The sequence below is a fragment of the Rhamphochromis sp. 'chilingali' genome (assembly GCF_963969265.1).
Source record: "Rhamphochromis sp. 'chilingali' genome assembly, chromosome: 4".
NCBI classification, from domain to species: Eukaryota; Metazoa; Chordata; class Actinopteri; order Cichliformes; family Cichlidae; genus Rhamphochromis; species Rhamphochromis sp. 'chilingali'.
The window spans coordinates 32,403,436-32,427,244 of record NC_137948.1 but is presented as its reverse complement, the minus strand read 5'-3'; the positions used below and the strand labels follow the sequence as shown (position 1 = coordinate 32,427,244).

At 40.5% G+C, this 23,809-nt stretch overlaps 2 protein-coding genes across 4 annotated transcripts; both read left to right on the top strand.

The window, feature by feature from the left end:
• Positions 1–2,209: 2,209 nt before the first annotated feature.
• On the top strand, positions 2,210–11,008 carry LOC308395251 (bifunctional apoptosis regulator-like). Of its 3 annotated transcripts, none has more exons than XM_080880023.1 (9): positions 2,210–2,383; positions 3,799–4,108; positions 5,031–5,129; positions 6,710–6,803; positions 7,801–7,973; positions 8,055–8,199; positions 8,338–8,517; positions 8,794–8,990; positions 9,915–11,008. In XM_080880023.1, the coding sequence occupies exons 2-9, from the start codon at positions 3,807–3,809 to the stop codon at positions 10,105–10,107; spliced, it is 1,383 nt and encodes a 460-aa protein (XP_080736149.1). In that variant the 5' UTR covers positions 2,210–2,383; positions 3,799–3,806; the 3' UTR covers positions 10,108–11,008. The 3 variants fall into 3 exon arrangements, with proteins under 3 accessions (XP_080736149.1, XP_080736150.1, XP_080736148.1); XM_080880024.1 differs by having other exon boundaries at positions 2,210–2,396; XM_080880022.1 differs by having other exon boundaries at positions 2,210–2,656.
• Positions 11,009–13,862: 2,854 nt separating this feature from the next.
• Positions 13,863–23,569, top strand: txndc11 (thioredoxin domain containing 11). Its single transcript, XM_080881642.1, has 13 exons — positions 13,863–14,217; positions 15,298–15,394; positions 15,588–15,707; positions 16,129–16,226; positions 17,101–17,230; positions 17,315–17,408; positions 17,612–17,724; positions 17,843–18,046; positions 18,513–19,206; positions 20,679–20,866; positions 21,108–21,220; positions 21,537–21,617; positions 22,129–23,569. Exons 1-13 carry the CDS (start codon positions 14,093–14,095, stop codon positions 22,646–22,648), a joined length of 2,577 nt encoding a protein of 858 aa, XP_080737768.1. The 5' UTR covers positions 13,863–14,092; the 3' UTR covers positions 22,649–23,569.
• The last annotated feature ends 240 nt before the right edge of the window (positions 23,570–23,809 follow it).

Here is a 23,809-nt window from a genome sequence, read left to right as displayed (position 1 = left end):
ACCCATATCTTCTTCATCAGAGAACATTGAAAACATTAGCATTTCATTTGTAATCTGATAGCAGACTTTGGGCGTGTTGGTGCAAAAACACGTTTATGCCTCTCAAACTACCATCTTTTGTGTTTTTTGTAGATTTCACTAAAGAAAATGCAACAAATGATGTGTTTTTCGTTTTGTTTTGTTTCTTGTGGTTGCAATACTTCAGCATCTACTGTAGCTAGGACTACAGAAGACGAGGAGCATAAAGGGAGTGACTTTTTTTTAAGTGTCAGGTGATTTTAAATGCAGTGTTTCTATCAGGTCAATAAACATCAGCAAACATACTAACTGTTTGTGTGCAGTGTGTTGCTAGCTAAAGGTCCAGCTGTATTTCACAGGGTATTTCACTCAGAGATGGAGAAAGATAAGAGAGACAGGACAGGAGAGGAAGATAAGAAGTTACATTTAAAGGTAGGGAAATTAAAAACTTAAAGTCTTCATGTGTCTAAACCATTTACTGGGTCTGTACATGGGGCAATATGCTGCCAAACAAACTGAGGTAGACTAACTGTGATATTTAAGGCTACATGAAAATCCTCTGCAGGTTAGTGCAGGATAAACAGGTTAGTTTTTTGTACTGTGATGGGTTTAATGTAAAGAACAGTGTCTGTGACTGTTAATGAGAGTGTGGGGAGTGAGTTGGAGGGTGGGGTGGGCTGCTTTTAACTATGTAAAGCACTTTGTGCTACATTTTTTGTATGAAAAGTGCTTTATAAATAAAGATTGATTGATTGATTGATTGATTGATTGATTGATTGATTGATTGATTGATTGATTGATTGATTGATTGATTGATTGATTGATGCACAGTGATCGTGGTTTCATGGTCAGAGTTAAGTTACATCAAGTGTAGCAGAGTATCATTGATATGAATTAACTAACCCTAACCCTGATGCTGAGATCCACTAACATCTGCTGACATCTGGTTGAACATCTACAAAGAGGAGCAGATCAGCTGGTCACAGCTTGTACAATAAGAAAATCTACTTGAGCTCTCAATAGAAATGATTGTGATTTGTGATCCCCCCCCCCCCCCCCCCCCCCCCACACACACACACACACACACACTGAGTCATGAGTCATTACATCCAATTTTAGGGTCCCTCCACCCGCTGAATCCCACTTTAACTCCTGACTGTACACATTTTCCTGTTTAGAGGCGAAACCACCCTCTACAATGTAGACTGAAAATAGAGCTGTATTTTTTATTTTCCTCCTTTTTCCTCAGATTCAAGCTGAGTATAATTAGAATTAAAATAAAAGTTAGACTAGAGTTTGTATTCCCATCAACTGGTATTATTATTTTTTATCATTATGATAATACTGTATTTAAACTTTTTTCTGGGAGTAACTGGAGTAAACTTAAGCATCCATTATTGAAAATGTCTCAGATCTCAAACAAAGTCAAATAGTATTCAAATCAGTTCAGAAGCTAAAATGAAATAAGACAAATTTTGATGAGAAAAAACTATGGGACAGGAAAAAAGATTATTCACGAGAGATTACATTGCCTAAAAAATAAACATGCATTTGCTTCCACACATGATCACAATGTAGAAATAAAACTCTCACAATTGATGTCTGAAGTAAAAGCACAAAAAGAAAGTAGTTACTGACTACTACTCAAAGTAGCAAGTAAAGGCTGTGACTAATTTGAAGTACTTTAGACGCGGATTGTGTTCGAGTTATAAAACTTATTCGCCGTCTGATTATATTCACTATTATTCATATTAATCTGCAAAATACCAGTGTTTCCAGGGAATAGAAGCACATTTATTTCCGGTTACTGTAGTAAAGCAGAAGAGTGAAAGCAGCATAAAATGAACCGATTACACTGTGCCAGGTACTTTCTGCCACTCTGCCATCATGATGGTGATTTAGGATAATATGAAGAAGCATAACACACTGTAAACCCGACAGGGTCTCTGTAAAAAGCTTGTGTGTATTTTAATGTTATAATGTGGTGCTGAGGAATAATAAAAACGAGCCTCAGGATCTGATCTGCGCTGAACTGACGCAGGTGTTAAAAAAAGTCACGTCTGCTGGATTGAGCTCTCACTCTACCCAGGAGGAGGACACCGGACCTCTTCCTCACCGGTGACCGGTGACGACATTGTGAGGTAGGCGGGTGGCAGGTACGCATTCAGGCGCATGCGTGGTTGTGGTTGCTTGCATGTGGGGGTTTCCACTGCAGGAGGAGGCTGTGAAAGAGCACAACTGCTTGAGAACTGCTACTGTGTGTGGATACGTTGAGTTGTACTCGCGAAATGAGCCTGAAATCTAGTTATTAGCCGGATAGTCATGCCACTCTGCAGTCGGTCACCTGTCAGAGACCAGTCCTGAGGCGAGTAACAACTGTAGGTTAGCCAACTGAACCACACCAGTTAGCAGTTAGTAACTTAGCAATCAGCGCGTACTGTTGAGCTAAGTTTGGCTTACTAGCATGTAAGCCTTGAAGCTAACGATAGCGCAGTTTGGTACTAATAATTGTAGTTAACCCATGTTTGCAGATCAGCAGTAACCGATGTGCAACTAGCGCATAGCTAGCAACTAGCTAGCTAATTAGAGAGTGAAGCTAACGTCTAGGGCTGTTAAACTGTACCTGCGTGCTGTCACAGTAAGTGAGCAAACTGTTTTGTTTATGTATTCAGACTTGGTAATGGTTCACCCTTTGTTATTTGAAAATCAAATAAGTTGCACTGTTTGACAGAGTGCTGTCACGAGCCCCTGTTTGTATACGGAAATCAAGTGACTTTTAAGTACTTGTCATATTTAGCTGCCTTTAAGTCAGAAGTCGCGCTTTAATTGCTTGCTGACATCCTATCCCAAGTACCATAGTTTTGAATTAATTTCAATCATAGTTCCTCAGCCACAACTAATTATGGTTATGTTTGCTTTTAAATGCTTGCAGTATTACTTTAGATTTCAGATGTGTGGGGATATATTTATTTTTAGCCATTTACTGAGTTTTCAAGTTCACTTTTTTTGCAAGAATTTAAAAACGTGATATGGAAATGAAACGAAAGCTGTCAAATCCAGTGAAAATGCCAACTACTTTCTGTTTTCAGTTTGTACAGTGTTTTGAGTTTCGAGATGTCATGTCAGAAAAACAGATTCTCGTTTATAAAATATTTGTTTACTGAGCAAAAACATGACTGGTCGCTTTACCCCTTAAATCAAGCACGAGCAAAGCACAGGGCCATCCAGTTATGCAGTTTTGAAATGTTAAAAGAACTGTTGTTGGCAAATATATTTGGATTGTAGTGCCGAGGATAGGCTTGGTGGAAGCACTGCTATCTCTTTTTCCTTCTTCTTTTTTTTTTTTAAAGTAAACATTTTTCTACGTGACGCATTTAGAGCATGGGTCTGAAACTTAAATGAGCCGTGGATCACTGCTGGCACTGTCATCTCATTGGAGGGCCACTTTAGTGCTCAAGTAGTACGAACAAGAAAACACCGACACCTATTTCCAAAAAAGTAGTGTTTAATGCAGACATAAGTGTACACATTAGTGTTTGACTGCTAGTGAAAATTGTTTTCTTTACAAATAATTCTCTCACTGAACTAACACAGCCAATCCAACATGTTTGTACATGTTTATACAACTCAGTCCTCCCTAACAAAAAAACTTAACTTCAAGGGCACAATATATTTCTTGAGTTCGAGACCGCTGATTTACAGCTTGCACCCATATCCTACTTAAAACCTAAAATGTTATAGTTTCTGATTTAAGGCTTATTAACCTTGTGTCTCCTTCAGACTTGGATATGTTGCAGCAGATGAAGTTGAATTCAGCAAATGACAGTGTGGAGGAATTAATGGATGAGTCTTCTCTCTTATCCGAGTCTTCCGACCCTCCTCAGTTAAAGTCTTCAGCGAGCGGCATCTCAGAAAATGAATTTTCTTGTCACTGTTGCTATGACATCTTGGTCAACCCTACTACCCTGACCTGCGGTCATAACTTCTGTCGGCACTGTCTCGCTCTATGGTGGGAGTCCTCGCAGAAGAATGAGTGCCCAGAGTGCCGGGAGAAGTGGGAAGGCTTTCCTAAAATCAACATACTGCTGAGGTATGCTTCTCATAGCTGTGCCATATCAGTGGGTTAATGTTTGATATTCTGGCTGCTTTATTCACATCTCACAGAGACTTACTGGCGACTTCTACTAAGCTTGCTTAGTTAGCTTTATTAAGAAATGGAAAGTTTGGATGACCAGTAATGATGTGTGCAGTTACACCAGAAGCAGACATTCATTATTGTTTCACCATAACCTCTTATTGAAGAGCAAAGCACAATATAAGATTGGGAAGAAGCTAGCTGATATGTCATTTAGTAAATCCTAAAAATAAATTGAGTACATTAAGCCTAAAGTTTGATGCTTTTTCTTAGTGGTAGAAGATCCCCATTTCAGTTCTAGGACAAGACTCTAATCTCTTTAGGATTATGTTTCATGGAGAAAAAAAAGCTTGGTGATGTTTTCACCACAGCGAAATCCACATTAGAGGTGAACACTTTTACAATAATATCTGTGATTTGTTTCACTTTCACTCTCTCTCATACACGCAGCTCGCAGTCACATGACCGTTTTTTTGTTCTACTGAAAGACACGAGAGCAAATGTTAGACACAAATATTTTGACATGAGAGTAACCAGGAACTAATGATCTGTGGTAAGGACGTGCGGTTTATAAGAAATGGATGACAACTGATTGACATACTGATGTTTCAACCTAAGATGTGGAAATGTTCTCGCTCAGATGCAGCTGAAAACAGCTGCCAAGATCGAAGATGTCGTTCAGACACTCGTCTCTCCATTGAATTTAAAAAAAGAAAAGAAAAGAAAAGAAGTATTTATCAGCTTGCCCACAAATTTTCCTTGACATTGCTGTGTCAAGATGGTTTATCTTCATGTGCTCCGCAGAGATAAGTTAGTCCTGCTTAGTTTGATATAGATATCAAACTGATATAATCATATGTAATCCTCTTCTTTTTAGGGATGCAACTGACAAACTTTTTGGTGAGGTCGTACAGCGGAGGAAAGCGGAAATCCAAGCAAACCCCAAAATCTCCCGGAGCTTGTTGGCTTTCCAGAGGTACTTTGATTCTCAAATATGTTTTGGTATATATATGTATATATTGGTGTAAAGTCCATGAAGACTGTCAATTTAAAAACAAGTCTAGCCATTTAGCAACTAACGTTTCACACCATGGGCAGTCTAACATTGCATGCATGTTGAAAAGCTGGGATTTCCAAAGACTGGGTTCAGTCTCACCTTCCTGTAATCAGAGGAAAGCTGCAAACAAACGTGAAGCATTTGATTCACTAATCCTTTTTGCTGACATCACAGCCTGCTTCAAAGACAGCACATACAAGCTGGTGCTCTCCTGAGGCTCAAAGCTAAAGCAGCCCTGAGAGTAAATGTAAATGCAACTCCAAGAAGTACCAATTCTGAATAAATTGTTAATTTACAAAGCTGACATGGCCTGGTGGTGCCAAAAAATCCAAATAAACACTGCCAAGAAAATCCTACAGGGAAGATGATACATCTGGAGGTGTGGACAGTGACCTGGTCTTAATCATGCTCACTGGGAAATCTGACCGGTTTAAATTCAGCTTTCCAGAAGCCCAAAGAGCTAACCCTGAGATATACACTAGCCACAACTGGCTGTGGAGCAGACTCACTAACTCAGCCATGAGTTGTCTGCTGGGTCTTTACCAGATACAGTGATTTAATTCCTCCATCCTTCAGTATGATGCTGACTGACTCAAAGGAAGCTCGTACAACAGGAGGTTTAGCCATGGATGATCCATCAGTCTGCTCCTCACACCTTCGTTTCTTAACTAAGTTCCAGATGCTGCAGTTTCATGCGTTACGCTTTGCAAAGAGATCTATTAACCCTGGAATGAATGAGACTCATGACTGGAATGTTTTGGGATTGAATTTTCAGTGTTGTAGATTTTCCACAGAGAGCAAATTTGCCCTAGTGGTTATCGCACTGCACACAGTGACGCCATACTTATCCACATAATCAGGCTGTGGGTCAGATTGCGTAATGTCACAGGAGTGAGTGCTGCTTCAGCACACAAACCAATCGTAGAAAATGGCTGTGAACTGGGAAAAATGCTTATGTGGAAAAAGAGCTTCCAATAGTCTGTCCTTCTTGTGGTTACCCTGTACTCCGATGCTCTGGAATAACCTTCCCCTCCAAATTAGACAAGCGTCATCAGTGCAGGTCTTTAAGTCCAGATTAAAAACCTATTTTTATTCCCTGGTGTTTAACTCTGTAGGAAACTGACACCTTCTTATTTATTTTATTGTATGTAATGATTTTATGCTATTTTTAATTTGGTAGTTGTTTTGATCTGTGTTGTTCAGCACTTTGGTCTGCCTGGTGTGTTCTTAAAGTGCTATAAAAATAAACGATGATGATGATGATGATGATGACTTGAAACACAGCATTGCACACACACCATTGTTTGGCACTGACTTTAAGTAGCTTTAAACTCAACGCTGACCCTTTGCCATACTGATCTCATCTTTGCCAACTTGCCTGACGTCTCCTTCATTTTTCACTTGTATTTATTTGCACGTACTTCATTTATTTTGGGTTTTTAATAAAACTGGGCCAGCTTTACAAAGCCCATCCTTCATGTTTGTCTTCCTCATCTTAGATATGGTGACAACCTGGGTAGATCCAAGACAACCCAGCACAAAGGAGCAGGCTTTTTCTTCTCTGGAGTCCTAACTGCACTCACATGTGTGGCTGTAAGTACACACAAGCAGGTTAGAAATGCCTCCTTGCTCTTAAACATTACCTTCTGGATTTTCTTGCAACGGCAATGATAAGTTGCCCATTTTATTAGGATTTGTGCTGATTTCATAAACGGTATGTGTAAGGTAGACACGGCTCTTCGTTTTGAAAGTGCCTTGTGTCTTACTTATGCTTTCGTTGAACATGTGTCTCCTAGTACCCTAAGTGACTAGCAGAGGGCATGTCCTCCTCAGTCTCAGTTGCTAGTGCCAAGTTACTTTGAATATAACCTGATTTTCCATCTCTAAATTGTGGACCTCTTTAGAATCAAAACATTACTACATTCCTAACCCTACATGTTGCAAAGCCTGTAATTGTTTAGTTTGTTGTCTTTTAACCAAAGCATCAAAATTATGTAATATTGAGGCACTTGGGAACAACGTCCCCCTGTGTTTTGCCACGTGGCTGAAAATGTATGTCTGAGTGTGTACGGTGCAGGGAATAAGTAAACAGATTACAACATAGTTCTGTTTTTGACCTCAGTTCATGGTGATGATTATTGGGTCGTCTTAGGTGAACTAAGTGTTGTCATTTCTGCAAAGCCTCAGTTTATTTTGGATGCTTTGGGCAATCTGTTGTGGAAATATAGACTGGGCCAACTCAGCTGCAGGTTCAAGTTAAACAAATGTAGCGACATCTAGTGAAGTTGGATTATTATTGCAAGGTGAGGTAATGGTTATACCAGGGGTGGGCAATCTCAGTCCACGAGGGCCGGTGTCCCTGCAGGTTTTAGATCTCACCTTAGGTCAACACACCTGAATCACATGATTAGTTCGTTACCAGGCCTCTGGAGAACTGCAGGACATGTTGAGGAGCTAATTTAGCCATTTAAATCAGCTGTGTTGGTTCAAGGACACATCTAAAACCTGCAGGGACACCGGCCCTCGTGGACTGAGATTGCCCACCCCTGGGTTAAACTATTCAGACCAGTGTTCCTGTGTATGTTTGTAGGTGATGGTGTTGGTGTATCACTGGAGCAGTGGTCCAGTGGATCAGCATGACCTGCTGATCACTAAGCCCGTGTCTCACTGGACACCTGAAGAGGTTGTATCCTGGCTCGAAAACCTGGGTCCCTGGGCCCAGCTGTACAAAGAACCCTTCCAGCAGGAGAACGTCAATGGAAGGTGAATTATTATTTATTTATTTTTTAAAGAAATGTATTCATTAATGTTTTTAAAATCAATATGATAATTTCTCTGGTTCAGGCTCCTGTTGATGCTGGGGGAAGAAGAGTTGTTGAAATCGCCTTACAGCATTGAAAATCCGGCTCACAGACGGGTTATTCTGGCTGAACTGGAAAGAGTTAAAGCTCTTGGGGTCAAACCTCCCCAGAACCTCTGGGAATACAAGGTGACCACACTTCTGCGTCAGAATGGCTGATGCTCAGTATTATTAACATCTTTACAAGTTGCACATTGTGTTTTGCTGGTAAAGTAGCACATCTGCATTTCCACAGTTAAAGAACCGTCTCTTTACTGTTTCTGTCAGGCGGCTAATGCGGGGAAGTCTCTGTTCTTGCTGTACGCACTGAAGCGCTCCCCTCGTCTCACAATCTTTTACTTGTATTTGTTCGACTACTCTGAGACCTTCCTGCCCTTCCTGCACACTTGTTGTCCAGCCGTCACAGACAGCGATCAACCAGTGGAGAGCAGTTTTGTCAGCTCACAGGTACAAACCAGACAAACTTCCCACTGAAATGACACATGAATAATAAATTGTAATATACTGTAACGAGCTGAAAATGAAAACACTGGGGACCTTTTGTAAATTACATGCTGTGATTGCTTCTGGTAATTAGATGAAGACGGCGCTGTGAGCATGAAGATGTTTAGACTTCTTTAAACTTTGCTCCATGTGCAATGCATATGACTATTCTGGTTACATGTTTTGTTCCTGCCCCCCCCCCCCTTTTTTTTTTTTCTCTTTTAAAACTTATTAATTTAGGTGGATCCCAGCTGGCAACAATGGGCAGAGTTTCTTGTGAAATACTGTCTGCTTCCATACCAGCTGATCGCAGAGTTTGCTTGGGACTGGTTGGCCGTTCACTACTGGACATCCCGTTTCATCATTGTTAATGCCATGCTGCTGTCTGTCCTTGAAGGTTGCGCCCTATGGAGACTGTGGATGAGAGCCAGGATCAGGTAAATGCAGTGTGAGGGTTGGGTGATTTTCTTTTTGCTCTTGTTTTTATTATGCAAACACTGAAATAGATTTTAAACTGTCTCAATCCAGATTAGTTCTGCACAGTTTGATAAATACTCTCTAATAAAAATCTAGTTATTAATACAGTTACGGTCATTGGGTATGTGTGTTATGGCAAAAAGTAAGATCAGATTGTACTTTTGTTATACTAACTTTGAGAAGGAAGTGATAGTCGAAATAAAAGATGTGTATACTGTGGTCACGTGGCATACTTTGGTCATCACAAGGCATATTAGTGTTACTGGGAACATTTTCTGGTGCCAAATTAATGGGTATGTGAACCTAGATAAAAATGTTTTTACTTAATTTCAGTGACTGATAAGACCCAGACACAGTAAGTGAATATTCCTGCCAGTCAGGAATATAAACACTGAAACTCAACAGCTCCAAAAGTCAATTTTTTATCCTAAAATGCTGGTTAAGTGTAAATATTATCTTATCTGAAAGACATGCAGTACGTCCCGCTGAAGGAAAACAGGACCTGCTTAAACATTCCTTGCAGTTCTGTGCAAACCATTGTATTAATGTCATGTTTTCTGCATTGTATGCATAGACTGTATAAAAGGTGGATGTAGTGATGGTGACATCACCTATTGGCTAATGAAAACAAATGGAGCACAGACTTCTCTGCAACTGCAAGTCTTTTTGTATCCAGAGTCGCCCCCTGCTGGCTGTTAGAAAGATTTCTGGCACTTCTGCCTTGGCTTTACATTTCAGACCTAGAGACTACGACCATGTTTTATACTGTCTGTTGTGTATTACCTGGAACTGGATTTGGTATCTCCTGTACAAGATTACAAGATTTGGGTTGATAGCTGTTGAGTAGTGGTTTTATGACACTTGTTTTCTCCCTCTCTTTGTAGGACTCTTCCACAAATGATGTGGAGCCACTTGTGGAAAATGCTAACTCAGGGATTTGCATTTGCCCTTCTTTGGCCTTTTGTCCCGCAGTTTGTGTGCAACTGCCTCTTCTACTGGGCACTCTACTTCAGTCCCATCATTAATATCGACCTGGTGGTGCAGCAGTTAATGCACCCTGAAACAGTAGCATTGTGACAGACTGCACTGGATGAGGAGGTGCCCAATTGATGTGGGACAATTTGCAGCAAATGAGTTGACGAGAAGTGTTTATTTTTAGCAGTAAACACATTGAAGACTGGCTTTATCTACTGTTGGGGAATTTATCTTGGTTCTTGATTTGTTTCTCTGTCTGCCGGATGGTTGCTGTGTTGAACAATAGAGGCACCGGACTACTGAAGGAGAAACAAAACCAATGAGGTGAGAAACGAGTAACAGTGTCTGACTTGGGTTGATCACTGCAGTGATCTTTTTGCATCAACAGTGCATTCACAAACCACGATGCCTAAACGGTCCGGGGTGGTAAGCGGAATGATAAGATGTGTTTAAACACTCGCTGGAGTAAAGATTGGAATCACGACGCGGTGCTGAAAGCTTTGTAGCTCTGGCATAGCTGTAGTCCAATAGAACATGCGTTTTTATGCTTATACAGAGTCAGTGAAGTTGGAACAAGACATGTAAGGATACATGTTTTTGCATCTGTTATCAAATATCATTCTGGCATGTGATCTACTTTTAGAAAAAATAACCTCAGGCTGCTTCAGGATTATCCATCCAGAATCTGAAGCAGTATTTATAACTCTGCATAAATTCTGATGCATTTCTTACATTTTCACTGTGAGTGTGATCTCGGTGATCTACAGAGCTGTGTGAGAAGTCATTCTGTGATGTTTGGTAACATGACTGAGTGTCAAATGAGGTTTGTAGTTCAGCAGTCTGTTTGGCCTCTCAGGCTTTAGCACCCTTCCAAGTGCAAACAGAGACAGTCTGGCGGAGCAAATGTTCTATGAAGTTTGTTCCAGCGGTTCCAGCATTTGCCTTCACAAGATTTGTGATGCTTAGATTTGAAATTTTTAATATTGTGGGTTTTTTTTGTTTTTTTTTTAAATTTGTTTAGGTAATGCATAAAACTTCTACTTTTTTTTAAATACTTTTATTTATATATATAAATAAAACTTTTAAATAGAAGTTTTTTATATATATATATATATATATATATATATATATATATATATATATATATATATATATATATATATATATATATATATATATATATATATATATATATATATATATATATATATATATAAAATTTTTAAAAAATTGTTTTTATTTTCTCACACTGCTGAGAAATATTGTTGCACTTTTTAAAAATTGTTCAAGTAAATTACAGTATACGTTTCCATTTCTTGGGTGGACCAAGCTAATCAGAAATTAGGTTTTGGTCTTTTTGTTTTTTTTAAACATGTTCATTTGCACTGAAAAATCTTACACTGTGATGATCATTATTATTATTATTTGTGCTCTTTTGTTTTTGAATGAGACTTTACAAAATAAAGATTTATATTAAATCTGAAGGAGTATTCATAGCCACATATAAATTACTTTCTAAATTCTGATTCATTCTGAAAGGAGCCTCAACCAACTGCTGAGTGCAAAAACAACATTTTTAAAGGGTCTGGATTTAAAATCCTTTGCTACCTTAGGAAATATTTTAATAATGTGAGATACAGGTTTATGATTTTCATGAGACATAAGTTAATCAAATATCTAAAAATCTTTAAAATATTTCTCATCACATGAACAGAATATATCAAAGTGAAGAAATTCACTTTTCAAAAATAAATATATATATATATATATTTGATGTTTTTGAGTTCAGTGCTTTTTGTTTTTTTTTTTCATTTTCTTTTGTTTTAGTCATCAAAGTTCTGATACAGACACAGACTGTATCAACAATCAACTATCAAAAGTCAGTGAGTAAAAGCTAAAAAATAATTCCATAAATTGCCATTAACATTAGGGGTATAACTGAATTTACAGTACTGTGCAAAAGTTTTGATTCACTCATGTCTTTATTTTGCTTTCAAGGCACCTTCTTGTAATTTTTAAAGGAACCTTAAGCAGTCATTCACCAGGCTTTCTGAAGATCTTTCAAAAACCTATTTGCAGTCCAGTCAATGTACCTGATCATTTTCAGAGGAGAATAGATTTTTTTGTTAAACCACTTATGGAACCATTCAAGGATTTAAAATGCATGATGAATCGGTGTTTCATCTACGAATAAGAGACAACTTAAATTGTGTATGTATGTTTTGGCACTTTGTTACTTCCTGCCTAAAAAAAAAAAAAAGTGTACTTTATTGTCCTTTCTTTGCTTGAATCTGTGAAAATGCTTAAAAAAAAACCCCCACCACTTTGAGAGATATGGAGGAGAGTTGTACATGTGCACCAACTAACTGAATCAAAGAGCTACTAGTTAAATACCTGGCATGTCTTAGCGTGGTGTGCTATTGGATAAAACTGGACAAGTGGAAGACAAAAACAGGAAGTGGCAGGCCTAATAAAATAAAGCAAGTGTGCACAGCCATCAGTAACACATGGTGGGGCCTCTGTCGTGGTTTGGAGCTGCATTTCAGTCCTTGGTACTCGGGTTCTTGTCAAAATTGAGTGAATTATGAACACAGAAAACTACCGTTTTGATCCACCATGAATTCCATCTGGAACAGATCTTAGCAATGCCTTAATTTTTCATGGTGACAATGATCCCACACACAGCTCCAGTGCAGTAAAAGCATACATGGATGGAAAAACACACAATGGAACACCATCAGTCCTCTATTCGTCTTCCCAGAGCCCAGACCTCAACATTATTGAAGGAGTGTGGGATCATCTTTAGCCAGAACAGAACAAGAGACATTGCATTAAAAAAATCAAGTATTTTTTTTTTTTCCAAATACATTAGAAATGTACAAACTCTGTTTTTGTTTTATATACTGGATGTTTCAATAAATCACTGTCCCCATTTCCCATTTTCATAGCAAAATATAATGAAAAGAGTAGTAGCTTGAGATATTTGCACAGTACTCTAGATCCGAATATTCTACAGACATGATATCCCAGATATGAAATGTCAAGCTCACAGCCTGAGAACTGTGATGCTCATGTCCTACATGTATTGTTTTAGTTGTATTATGAGCATTTGACATTTAAGACAGCCAATGTCTTAAAATTATATCACAATAATTAAGAGTAAGTAGTGATAAGGTAATAAAATGGTCTAACAATTTATAACATTACTATATATATAACAAATTTCCCACGTGTGGGACTAATAAAGGTTATCTTATCTTATCTTATCTTATATTTGGATGAATAACAGAAGATTAATAAGAAAGTAGCTCTAACACTAAGACAACCCATTTTATCAGGTGATGTTTTACCTATAGAGACCCTTTTTAATAATAATAAAAAAATCTTACACACCCAGTGTTCAGTTATTTTAGGATAAACTGAATCAGTTTGATGCAGTGATTTTTATACGAAGCAAAGTAACACGAGAAAAGAGTTTTCTCCAGTCTCACAATCAGTCACAAGTCCCGGGCACTTTAAATAATTCTACTCTAGATGTAAATAAGCGGCTTTTAAATAAAGTTTTATCGATTCATTTTTAAAACAACCTCCCCCTAGTGTTTTACGACTGTCGTAGCAGCAGCGGCTGTCGCCATAACAACGTAGGGACGGTCTGAAAAGAGCGCGTTTTGCGCCATACGGAAAAAGGAATAAAATCGCTTACCGAGGACCAGTTTAAATATTGTAATTATTACGACTAGTGTCGTTCCTCTTTAACATCCGGTAAGCTAACTGTCAGTGACATTTTTTAAACTCAGACAGCCATTAAAGCGTTAAACGCACTACGCGTTTTATTCGCGTAGAGGACTTTACTTCCTGCCCCTGGTGTCGTTGTTGCGGAAGTGAAAAGTCTACGTGTGGAAGAAAGGTTGGCTTGACCGTATTTGAACACCTTACACACCAGCACTGCTCATGTCCAATCCAGGTTAGCTGTTTCCGTCGAACCAGTCTTCCTCCCCCATCCCTCCTCCCCCCCTGTTAGGCAAATGGATGCTTTGAGCGGTAGTCGGGGCGTATAAATGGGACGGAGAGGTGACGACAAGCTGTAATGTTGCGCCGGGTGCGGCAGTCTCTCCGGCAGGTGCTGTTTCTGATGGCCCGGAGACCGGATCTGCTCTGCGGGGCTATCGTGCTCGGCGTCCTGCTCGTTTTGGCCGTCAAGTTCACGTGCAGGTAAACATGGGCACGAGCTTCTGTTTATCCTCTGACAGCGTGAGCTTGCTTGTGTGTGACCAGGCTAACACGAGACCCCTTAAAACACAAAAGCTAAGTGTAATGGTTATTTAGGTGAGCGAAGAGCGGCGTTGTAACAGTGTTAGGTCGTGAATGAACTACCGGTACTCGTTGTCTACAGTAGTTACAAACAAGGGCTTCATTATTAGTGCTGCTAATCTAAAACTGACGTGTACTGTAGACAATGAGATTAACTAAGGACATCGCCTTAATCTTTCAAGGAAAGGTTGGGCGTTTTTTACAGTTTTCTCAGATAAAACCCAGAAAAGATTGCAGGGAGATCATAATGAGATTATTAATGTTTAAATAGTAATATCTGGTTACAGCCCTGACACACTGTGCTGTCATCATCTTGCAGCTTTGGCCTCTGCAACTTTACGGTTCTTCAAAGCTTATACCACTTGTCATTCAGTTATGGTGAATGAAAGTGCTGAAATCCTAAAGTGTAGCAACTGTTGCTGAACGATTGACTTGTTGGCTAAGCAGTTACTCAGTCGTCCTCTCGAAAACCCAGCTGAGACGATAATTGCCACAAAGACTGAAACTTGAAACCGACTCCACGCAAATTATACCAGGCAAATTCTGCTTCTCGTCATGTTGAGGTAATTTTGTTCCCCCTGTAACGATGTAGAGACATTTTTGCATAGCCTCTGGGGGAGGCAGAATGTTTAACACAGCACAGTTTTTCACATTGCTTTCTGTGGACGCAAACATATAGCCTTTCCTCCCCTGGTATGCAGCTTAGCATACCCTCCATTTCCAAATACCATTGCTTCTACTCTCATTTTCCAAATTTAACACATGCATATTCCAATATGTGCAACTCAGAGTAGTATGCAAGGCTGGAGGTTACCTGTAGCATTAACATCAACCGATGATGGACACACTGCCATGATCAGCGAATCTCACGGAAGTGACACAGAGTTATAGCTTATGGATTTAATAACCTGGCAAGATCTTATTATGTGACCGTGATCTCTTTGCACCCCTCAGCGTTACTCTTCTCATTTATTTCTGTAGTCGTGCTAAGAATGTGGTGGCAGCAGCTCGGCCTCCGGTGCGTTTCTTTTCTCCTGACGCCCCGGTGGTGGATCTCTACTTGGGTCAGCTTGACCAGGTGAAATTCAAGGATTCAGACTTGATGGCATTCACTGTATTTTCCTTTGTTTGATACTTCATTTGCTCAAATTGTAAAAGAGAACAAATGGAAAGAGCTAAGAGGGTTTCTAAAGCTCCAGTTAAATGTTTTGGCATTGTTGTCATCAAACTTGTGGTGATCTGTGAGATTGAAAGGGTTTTTTTCTTCACAGGTGGAGCGTCTCAGGAGTGTGGCCGAGGTGTCCTTTATTTTCTTCTATGCACCATGGTGTGCTCACTCTATGGCTGCGCGACAGGAAGTGCAGCAGGTCGCTAAGAAGCTGGCCAAACAGGTACAAGTGAACGGAACCTCCACCACTCAGGATTGTTTAAACATCAAATATTTAGATGTGCTTTACTGGGCAAAGACTAAGGAAGCTGGGGATTGTTCTTACGTGGACACGTGTTATGTTATCGCTTGTGACGCAAAGTGTTGGGAAGAGTTTATAGGAGCAGCTTGACAGACTGCAGTAAAGAGTGACTCTGACATAGTTGAGTTAATAAAATCTGTTCCCTTCAGCTTAAATACACACTCACACATTTTTAGCTTGTGTCTCTCTCTCAAATGCAAATTCATAGTCGACTTGTTATGGGCGTGTTTGTTAAGTACATGAGTCATTACAGTGTGTGATTTTACACCATTTTGTGTGTAGTCTACACATAATTTTGCTTATCTTTGTTTCTTAATGTGTCTCTTCAAACACACAAACACAGGTGCAGTTTGTGGCTGTTAACTGCTGGTGGAGTCAGGGGAAATGCAGGAGGCAAAACCGCTTCTATCACTACCCCGTCATCCATCTGTTTTATAGAAGGTGAGACGGTGGGCTTCTCTTCACTTATGGTGGGAATTTGCTTTCAATAGCTTTAGCAGACAAAGACGAATTGGGAAGCCCCATAAACGTTAGCTCAGAGAAGACGATGTTTGCACGTGGCTTCTTCTTTGCATGATAGATGGCACAGCCGAACTGTGTTCACAGACGGTGATTTCTGGAAGTGCTCCTGAGCCCATGAAGTGATTTCTTTGACAGAGTCATGCCTGTTTTTAATGCAGCGCCTCCCAAGGGCCTGAAGATCATGAGCATCCAATATTGATTTTTGGCTGTTTCGCTTGCACACAGAGATTTCTCCAGATTCTTTGAATTTTTTGAGGGTATCATGTCCCGCAGAGGGTGGGCTAGTGAAAGTCTTCACAGTATTATGTAGAGAAAAATTATTTCAGAAGTTTTAATAGCATAGGAATAGTAACTCTGCCTCTTGAAGATGCTCTTTCTTTTATACCTAATCATGTTGCTGACCTATTGTAAATTAAGCAGATTACAAAATGTTTTTGTTGTTGTTGGGTTTTTTTTAGTACCACTTACTTTTCCAGCTTCTTGTTGACCCCACCCTACTGATATGAGACCTGTTGCTGCCATCAAATTCAAAATGAGCTCATATCCAGAAATGATGAAATGTATGAGTTTAAGCAATCAGTATGTTTTGTTTGTTCTTTTATGAATGAAATAATTTTTTATTTACTTTTGTATTTGGCTGTTCATACACAACTTCAGTCATAGACGCGCATATTTAGAGAGGCTAAAGATGTATTTTAATGCAAAACTGTGGGAAACACTTTGAATGTTTTGTTTCTTAATTGTAATTTAATTATGATTTGTTGATATTTATTAGCATCTGTGTTTTCCACAGGTTTGGGCCAATAGAGTATAGAGGCCCATTTTTGGCTCCATACATAGAAAGTTTTGTACTCAGAGTCATCACACCACTGACTTACCTCCCATCAAGAGGTCATGTTGAAGAGTTCCTCTCCTATCACGAGGTATATTTGAGCTTTACACTTCTGTCACTGAATCACCCACAGAGTGCAGCCAACTGTAATGATCTGCGTCTTGTGCGTTTCTAGCCTCGAGTGGTGGGTTTCTTCCAGTTTAACTCTTCCCCCCAGCCGCCAGGATACATCACATTTCTGTCCTCTGCCCTGCAGGTCCTAAAAAGGGGTAAGAAGTAATCACGCAGCTTCAAGGCTGATTGTTAACATGATAAACATTTTGGCTTGTCAAGCATGGGATTAGAATTCGAGGAGAGGCTGCTGTTGACGAAAAGATAGCAGTGGTTGAAGCAGAGAGAACCTAAATGTGCATTTTACGATAAAGGGAACATAAATGGTTGAAGTCACAAGTTTCTCTTTTTTATGGTGCAGATTTCCGTGGTGTTGTACGTTTTGGGGTCGTGACCAACAAGCAGGTGGCAGGAGCCATCTCACTAACAGAGGATGAAACGGTTTTTCTCCACAGAAGATTTAACTCCTCTTTGGTAAGCAGCGTCAACGCATGTTGTAGATGTGGTTCTTCTAGAAAAAGCAATTAAACACTAATGACTTTAAAACTGTGGATGTATATGATGCTGTATGTTTATTCATCTGTTGTTTAAGATTTTTCCCAGGAACGACCTTAACTTTACGTCTGAGGCCATTTGTAGATGGGTGTTTGAAAACCGTGAGACGGTCCTCCAGTGGCTGCAGCCCCCGGGAACGAAGTCTCGCCTGTTAGAAGAGGAGCTGACTAAAGGCCCTGCACTGCTGCTGTTTGTGCCGCACGATCCTCTGGGATCACAGCCCAGCCCTGCGCTACAGCAGGTGAGCAGAAAAAATCAGACGAATATCATTTTCGAAATGACAGAAACGCTTTATTCTCTTACAGATTTGATTTGCAGCTATACTATTATTATACACTGAGCTAATGTCATCTGGCTTACCCATCTTCATTTAGCTGCCCTGTATTAAAAAAAATAAAAATAAAAAAGGTCAGTTTCTCTGATCGTGTAACTGAGACTTAAATAAATATTAAGTATGCTGGTAAAGGGAACTTTTACAGTGTAAGAAGCAGGAAAACGGGCAAGCATAAGGATTTGAGGGAGTTTGAAAGGGTGACATGGTGATGGCTATATTACTGGGTCTAAGCGTCATCTTCCTCCTCCTCAGGTGCTTTTTATATTAGAACTTATTTTGTATGTGTATATTCTGTAATTGTGTTGTTAAACACTGTATTATTCTCCTTAAGTTCTGCAGATTAAATCATTTTTAACCCATTTTGTTTTTCTAGGTTGCAGACATTGCTGTGCGTTACCACTCCTGTGACAACAGCCACCACTCCAGCTGGGACAAAAGTTTCTCCTTCCACTCACTGTGCTGCCAGTCAGTTGTCCTCCCACAGTCGAGCACAAGCGTGTGTGAGGTGTGCCTCAGCCTTTCGTGGCCAAGCTTCGCCACCTCACCTCTGCACTGCTTGTTCCCTCCCTCGATCCAGGGAGGAGACATATTTCAGACTTATCTCAGACGCTGCTGCCTCCACCAGCTCCCTTCCCCCGTGTCCATTAATAGTGCAACCGCAATGGGCTGTAGCAATTTTCTGGACAGCTACAGCCCATTTAGTCAATACAGTGCCTGCTGCAGAAAAGTAGAACCTCAGCTCAATGAATCACAAGCCAAAGAGGAGTCAGAGATGCAAAGCGTTCCTCCTTCCTTGATCCCTCCATTCTCTGTCCCTCAGCCGGAGGGAGACGGCATCACCGGGCTCCGTTGTCAAACCAACAGGACACTCAGGTTTTATGTGCTGGATGTTGCCCTGAACTGGCCTCTGGCAGTCAGGCTCGGAGCATCAGGCAACAGAAGTGCTTCTCTTGAGCAAGAAGATGATAGGAGCGGTGACGGGTCGTTTGCTGCTATTGTGAACCTGAAGGATGAAGTTCATTATGTTCTTCAGCACACTCCAGCAGCCACACTAACAGAGTCTCTGGGTAAGACATGGACAACTTTCATTCATGTAACACGGGCTGGTTTTGTTTTGTCCCAAAAGCTGGGAGCTCAAACGATTTGCAATTTTTAAGACATCTGGTGATTTCAAAATCCCATATTGTGTCTCTTCGGTCTCAGACTAGTGGGTTACTTGTGGTTCCCAGCATATTTAAAAGTAGAATGGGAGGCAAAGCCTTCAGTTTTTGGACCCTTCTTTGTGGAACCAGCTCACACTTTGGATCCAGCCAACAGACACCTTCTCTAATTTTAAGATTAAAAAGGTTTAAAACTTTGATTGTTGATAAAGCACGTAGTTAGAGCTTGATCAGGTGACCCTGAATCCTCCCTTAGTTTTTCTCAAACAGGTCTAGGCTGCTGGGGGTTTCCCATGATGCACTGAGTGGTTTTTCTTTACTCACCCTTTTCCACCCACTATGTGTTTATACAACACTCTGCATTCAATCTTTAGTTATTATTAGTCTCCCACTATCGCCAATTGCTTGCTGAAAGTGAGTTGTCTGATTGTTGGGGTTTTCTCTGTGTTATTGTAGGGTCTTTACCTTGCAATAAAAAGCGCCTTGAGGTGACTGTTGTTATTTAGCACCATATAAATAAAATTGAATTGTTTTCAGGTCACCTGGTTGTTGTGTGTGTTGCCAACAGGGAAGCTGCTGGAGGAGTGCCCTCTGTTAGACAAACTATACAGTGGCAACACTCATAACATGGTTGAAGGTTGTTGTTCAAGTCTCCTTGGCGTTTTTAATTTTCATTCATTGGCCGTCATAAATGGTGATACTGACACTGGCAAATAGTTAATATTAGCCGAAAATATCCACCTCCAATATATCAGTCAGTCACTGGTTTCTACAAATGTCTTTAGGGCCTTTGTAAAGATGAGTCATCTGTCCTTGATGACATTGTGATGGTGCATGCACACATCTGGCCAGATACAGTGTGAAGTTGGCATAAAAGTTATAAAAATCATTGAATTCAGGCCGTCTGGTTTGCAGGAAGTTGGCCTGTAACAACGTTTTAATCGTCCAAAAAAAACACTTTCTTTAAAAGATCCTCTTCCTTACTCTACTCAAAATAGACTCAAGCGGCTCTCTCACTACAATGTCCGATATTTAGAAATACTGAAAGAAATCACAAGTCATATTATCTCACATGACGAGTCAGGTTAATGACCAAAAGTCAAACATTTAGTGGCTGATAAATCAAAAGTATAATGAGGGCGCTGGGTCGAGTTCCAGCTTCTTCTAGTGAAGATTCTCGCCTGTCAGTGCTCCCCAGGGTGGCTGTGGCTACAATGTAGCTTGCCATCACCAGTGTGTGTGAATGGGTGGATGACTGAATGTGTAGAGCGCTTTGGGGTCCTTAGGGACTAGTAAAGCGCTATACAAATACAGGCCATTTACCATTTGAATCGTATTCTTGGGCTAATTCTGTGTTCATGTTGTGTGTTTCATTGCAGAGGCCTTCATCAGGAACTTCAGTGCTCCCTACAGCCTCTTGCAGAGACACTTGGTTGGAGAGGAGGACAGGAAGGGAGCTGAAGAGGAGGCGTCGCGTTCAGACGAACACACGCAGTCACCTCCACGCTTCCTCATCACAGAGTTGACCACTTCCTCCTTCCTGCCCTCCGTCATGGACCTTCAAAAGGTGACTAAGCGTTCTGAAACACCCTCAGCAAATCAAGGCAGTTTGTGAAATTCTGAATTTCTTTTAAGAATTTCTGTAAAGCAACTTCCATGCACCTAAAAATAAAAACATTAAGATATAAAAACAGCTGCTTTTTACAGCTGCAAGCGTGATTTTAATGGAGGCTTAGTATGCTGCGTGCTCTACTTATGGAAGCAGGTAGTTTGCTAAACTCCTGATGATGCCAATTTGTGTGTTGTAGGACGTGCTGCTGTTCTACTACACTCAGTGGTGTGGATTTTGCTCTGTTCTCAACCACATCATCATCCAGCTGGCCCGATTATTACAGGGAAATGGCACCATCACAGTGGCCAGGTACAGTTACTGTCTGTTTACAGTTTTTCTGCAGTCCCGGTTGTAAGTGTACCTTTGATGATAGCCTGAGTAAGAATTAAGGCAAGGTGTACCTAATAAAGTGTCAGGTTAGTGTATAATGTGTGATTGAGGTGTCTGTGTTTTGAAATGTAACAAAAAGCATATTTTAAAAACATTTCGGAAACCGGGTGACCTAAACACAGTTTCCCATATATTTATTTTATTAAGCGTGTAAAGCATACGAGAGAATATTAGCAGTGTGACCCTCATTTTTGAAGAAAAAAAGTGATGCCAGCTTTGTTTTTCCTTTGCATAGGGTGAATGTTGCACGTAATGACCTCCCCTGGGAGTTCATGGTGGATCATGTTCCCTCTATTCTTTTCTTTCCCAGATACAGGTAAGAATAAATGCAGAGAGGTGTGCACAAACAAGGGTGTGGCCAAAGGGGGGGGGGGTTGGATCTCATATTTCTGCAAAAAATAGCTTTGATCTTCACACTGCCTCAGTGGAACTATAACTGCAAATGATATAACTATAATGATATAACTTAAATTATACACACTGAAATGCCAAAGTGTTCATTCTAAATGTAAAACAATACATTTTATTGAAGTCCTACTCATAGTCCACATATGAGTGATTAGGTTTATGGCCTACTACAAGCTAGCTGCTTTACTTTGTATATCTCTCTGTTAATGTAGCTAGTAATTATTACATTGCAATAAGTTGCCTTTATTTTTTAAACAGTTTTCAAGTGGCTTCATTCATGTGTTTAAGACCTATTCGAATACCCGTCTGATTCTTAGTCCTTCTTGACACCTCAGTTAAAAAAACAACAAAAAAACTTTCATCAGTGAATTTCAGCAGAATATTTTTCACTCTTGTGTTCTTTTTCTCTTCCCTTTAAGAAAACACCTTAGTGTGAAGTTTCCTGACAACCTTCCCATCACATTACCCAACCTCCTCCGCTTCATCCTGCAGCACTCTGGCTCTTTGCATCACGTGCACAAACCGTCTGTTGAGACAGAAGGTCCCGGACACAGTCCTTTCCTTGGGTCAGAGTTTCTGACACTCCAGCGTGAAGTTCAAGCCCTGCATCACGCCCGGGAGCGTCTCTCCCAACAGCTCGCGCAACTATGGCGCGACAACCGACGACTGAAATTTGAGGCCCGCGCCTTAGAGACCGAGAACGCCGAGCTGCAGCGAGAGAGGCGGAGCTTAGAGGAGCAGCACCGGGAGAAAAGCCGGCAGCTCAGTGAGGCAGTGAGGCGGCTGCAGGAGCTGGCAGACGCCTCTGAAAATCTGCTGAATGAGAACACACTGCTCAGGGTCCTGCTGAGGGCGCTGACGGACAGGACAGAGGCTAGAGAGCAGGCGGAGGTGGAGAGGAAGGAGACGGAGCAGAAAAGAAGCCATTTGGCCTCCTGAGCACAAGCCTTATTTTCTGTGAGAAAATAAGGCTGACATGAGGAGATCCTCTTCAACTGCAAAAGGCAACGCCCAGTAAATTTTCTCACAAGCAAAAATAAAGAAAAGATGACAGTTACCATCTTCCAAGAAACACTGCTACTCAGTCAGGCAGGAATATAAGGAGAGATGAGTAGGACAGGTGGGAAGGCAGTGAAAGAAAAAACACGCAGCTCTTGTGCTGTGACCATATGAGCTCGTCCAACTCTTTAAAGTTCCGTGCCAACTTTCCAATTCAGACTTCCCAGCTGTGATGCTGCGCTTGCAACGATTTATCGACTGTTAATTGTGAAGGAATAACAAGAGAATCTGGACACACCCTGCAGCCAAATGAAGCTTCCTTTAATTACTGTAAACCAAGTGCAAGATAGTTTCTTTATTAGAAAATAAAAACACCATGGATGGGCTGGACTCACCTGTATCCAAAAGTCAAGGTTAGTACATTTGAAGAGCAGTGATATACTCTGCAGTGTGAGTTTAAGTGATTCACCCATGACGCAGTGTTTCGCATGGAAAACCTCGCTTGGAAAGGGAGGCTACGATACTCTTAATGTGAAAATCCCAGACTTCGTGACATTTGTCTATTTAACCTTTGGAGGCATAAATGGAAATTGTAATCAAACACTGAGGAAGTCTGGACTTGAAAACAAATAAAGCTCTGAAAGAAGGCCCCGGGCACTTTCCAAGAACTCGCAGGATGACCTCACCTGCTGTTCTGTGAGCTGAGAGTCACATGACTAACCTCCTGGAAACGTTCCCCATTAATTCCTAAAATTCAAGCAGCATTGGCTCACGTTGATTCATTATAGTTCATGTGACACGTTCATGTGCTTGATTTATTTTCATACTTGTAGTTCTTGTCTTTTTAAGTTGTGTGTGTGTGTGTGTGTGTGTGTGTGTGTGTGTGTGTGTGTGTGTGTGTGTACATGATGAACAGATTGGCTTCCTTAGTGTTTTATGAAACATCCAAATGATAAAAACATACTGGTAGGAATTCCTTTAAAGTACATACTTTTACACTGAATAACAACTCTAGCTCTGAATCTTAATTCCTATCTGGCATTTATAGTTCAGTGCTAGCTGACTTTTAGGAATTTATGAGTAGCTTTCATCACATTCTCC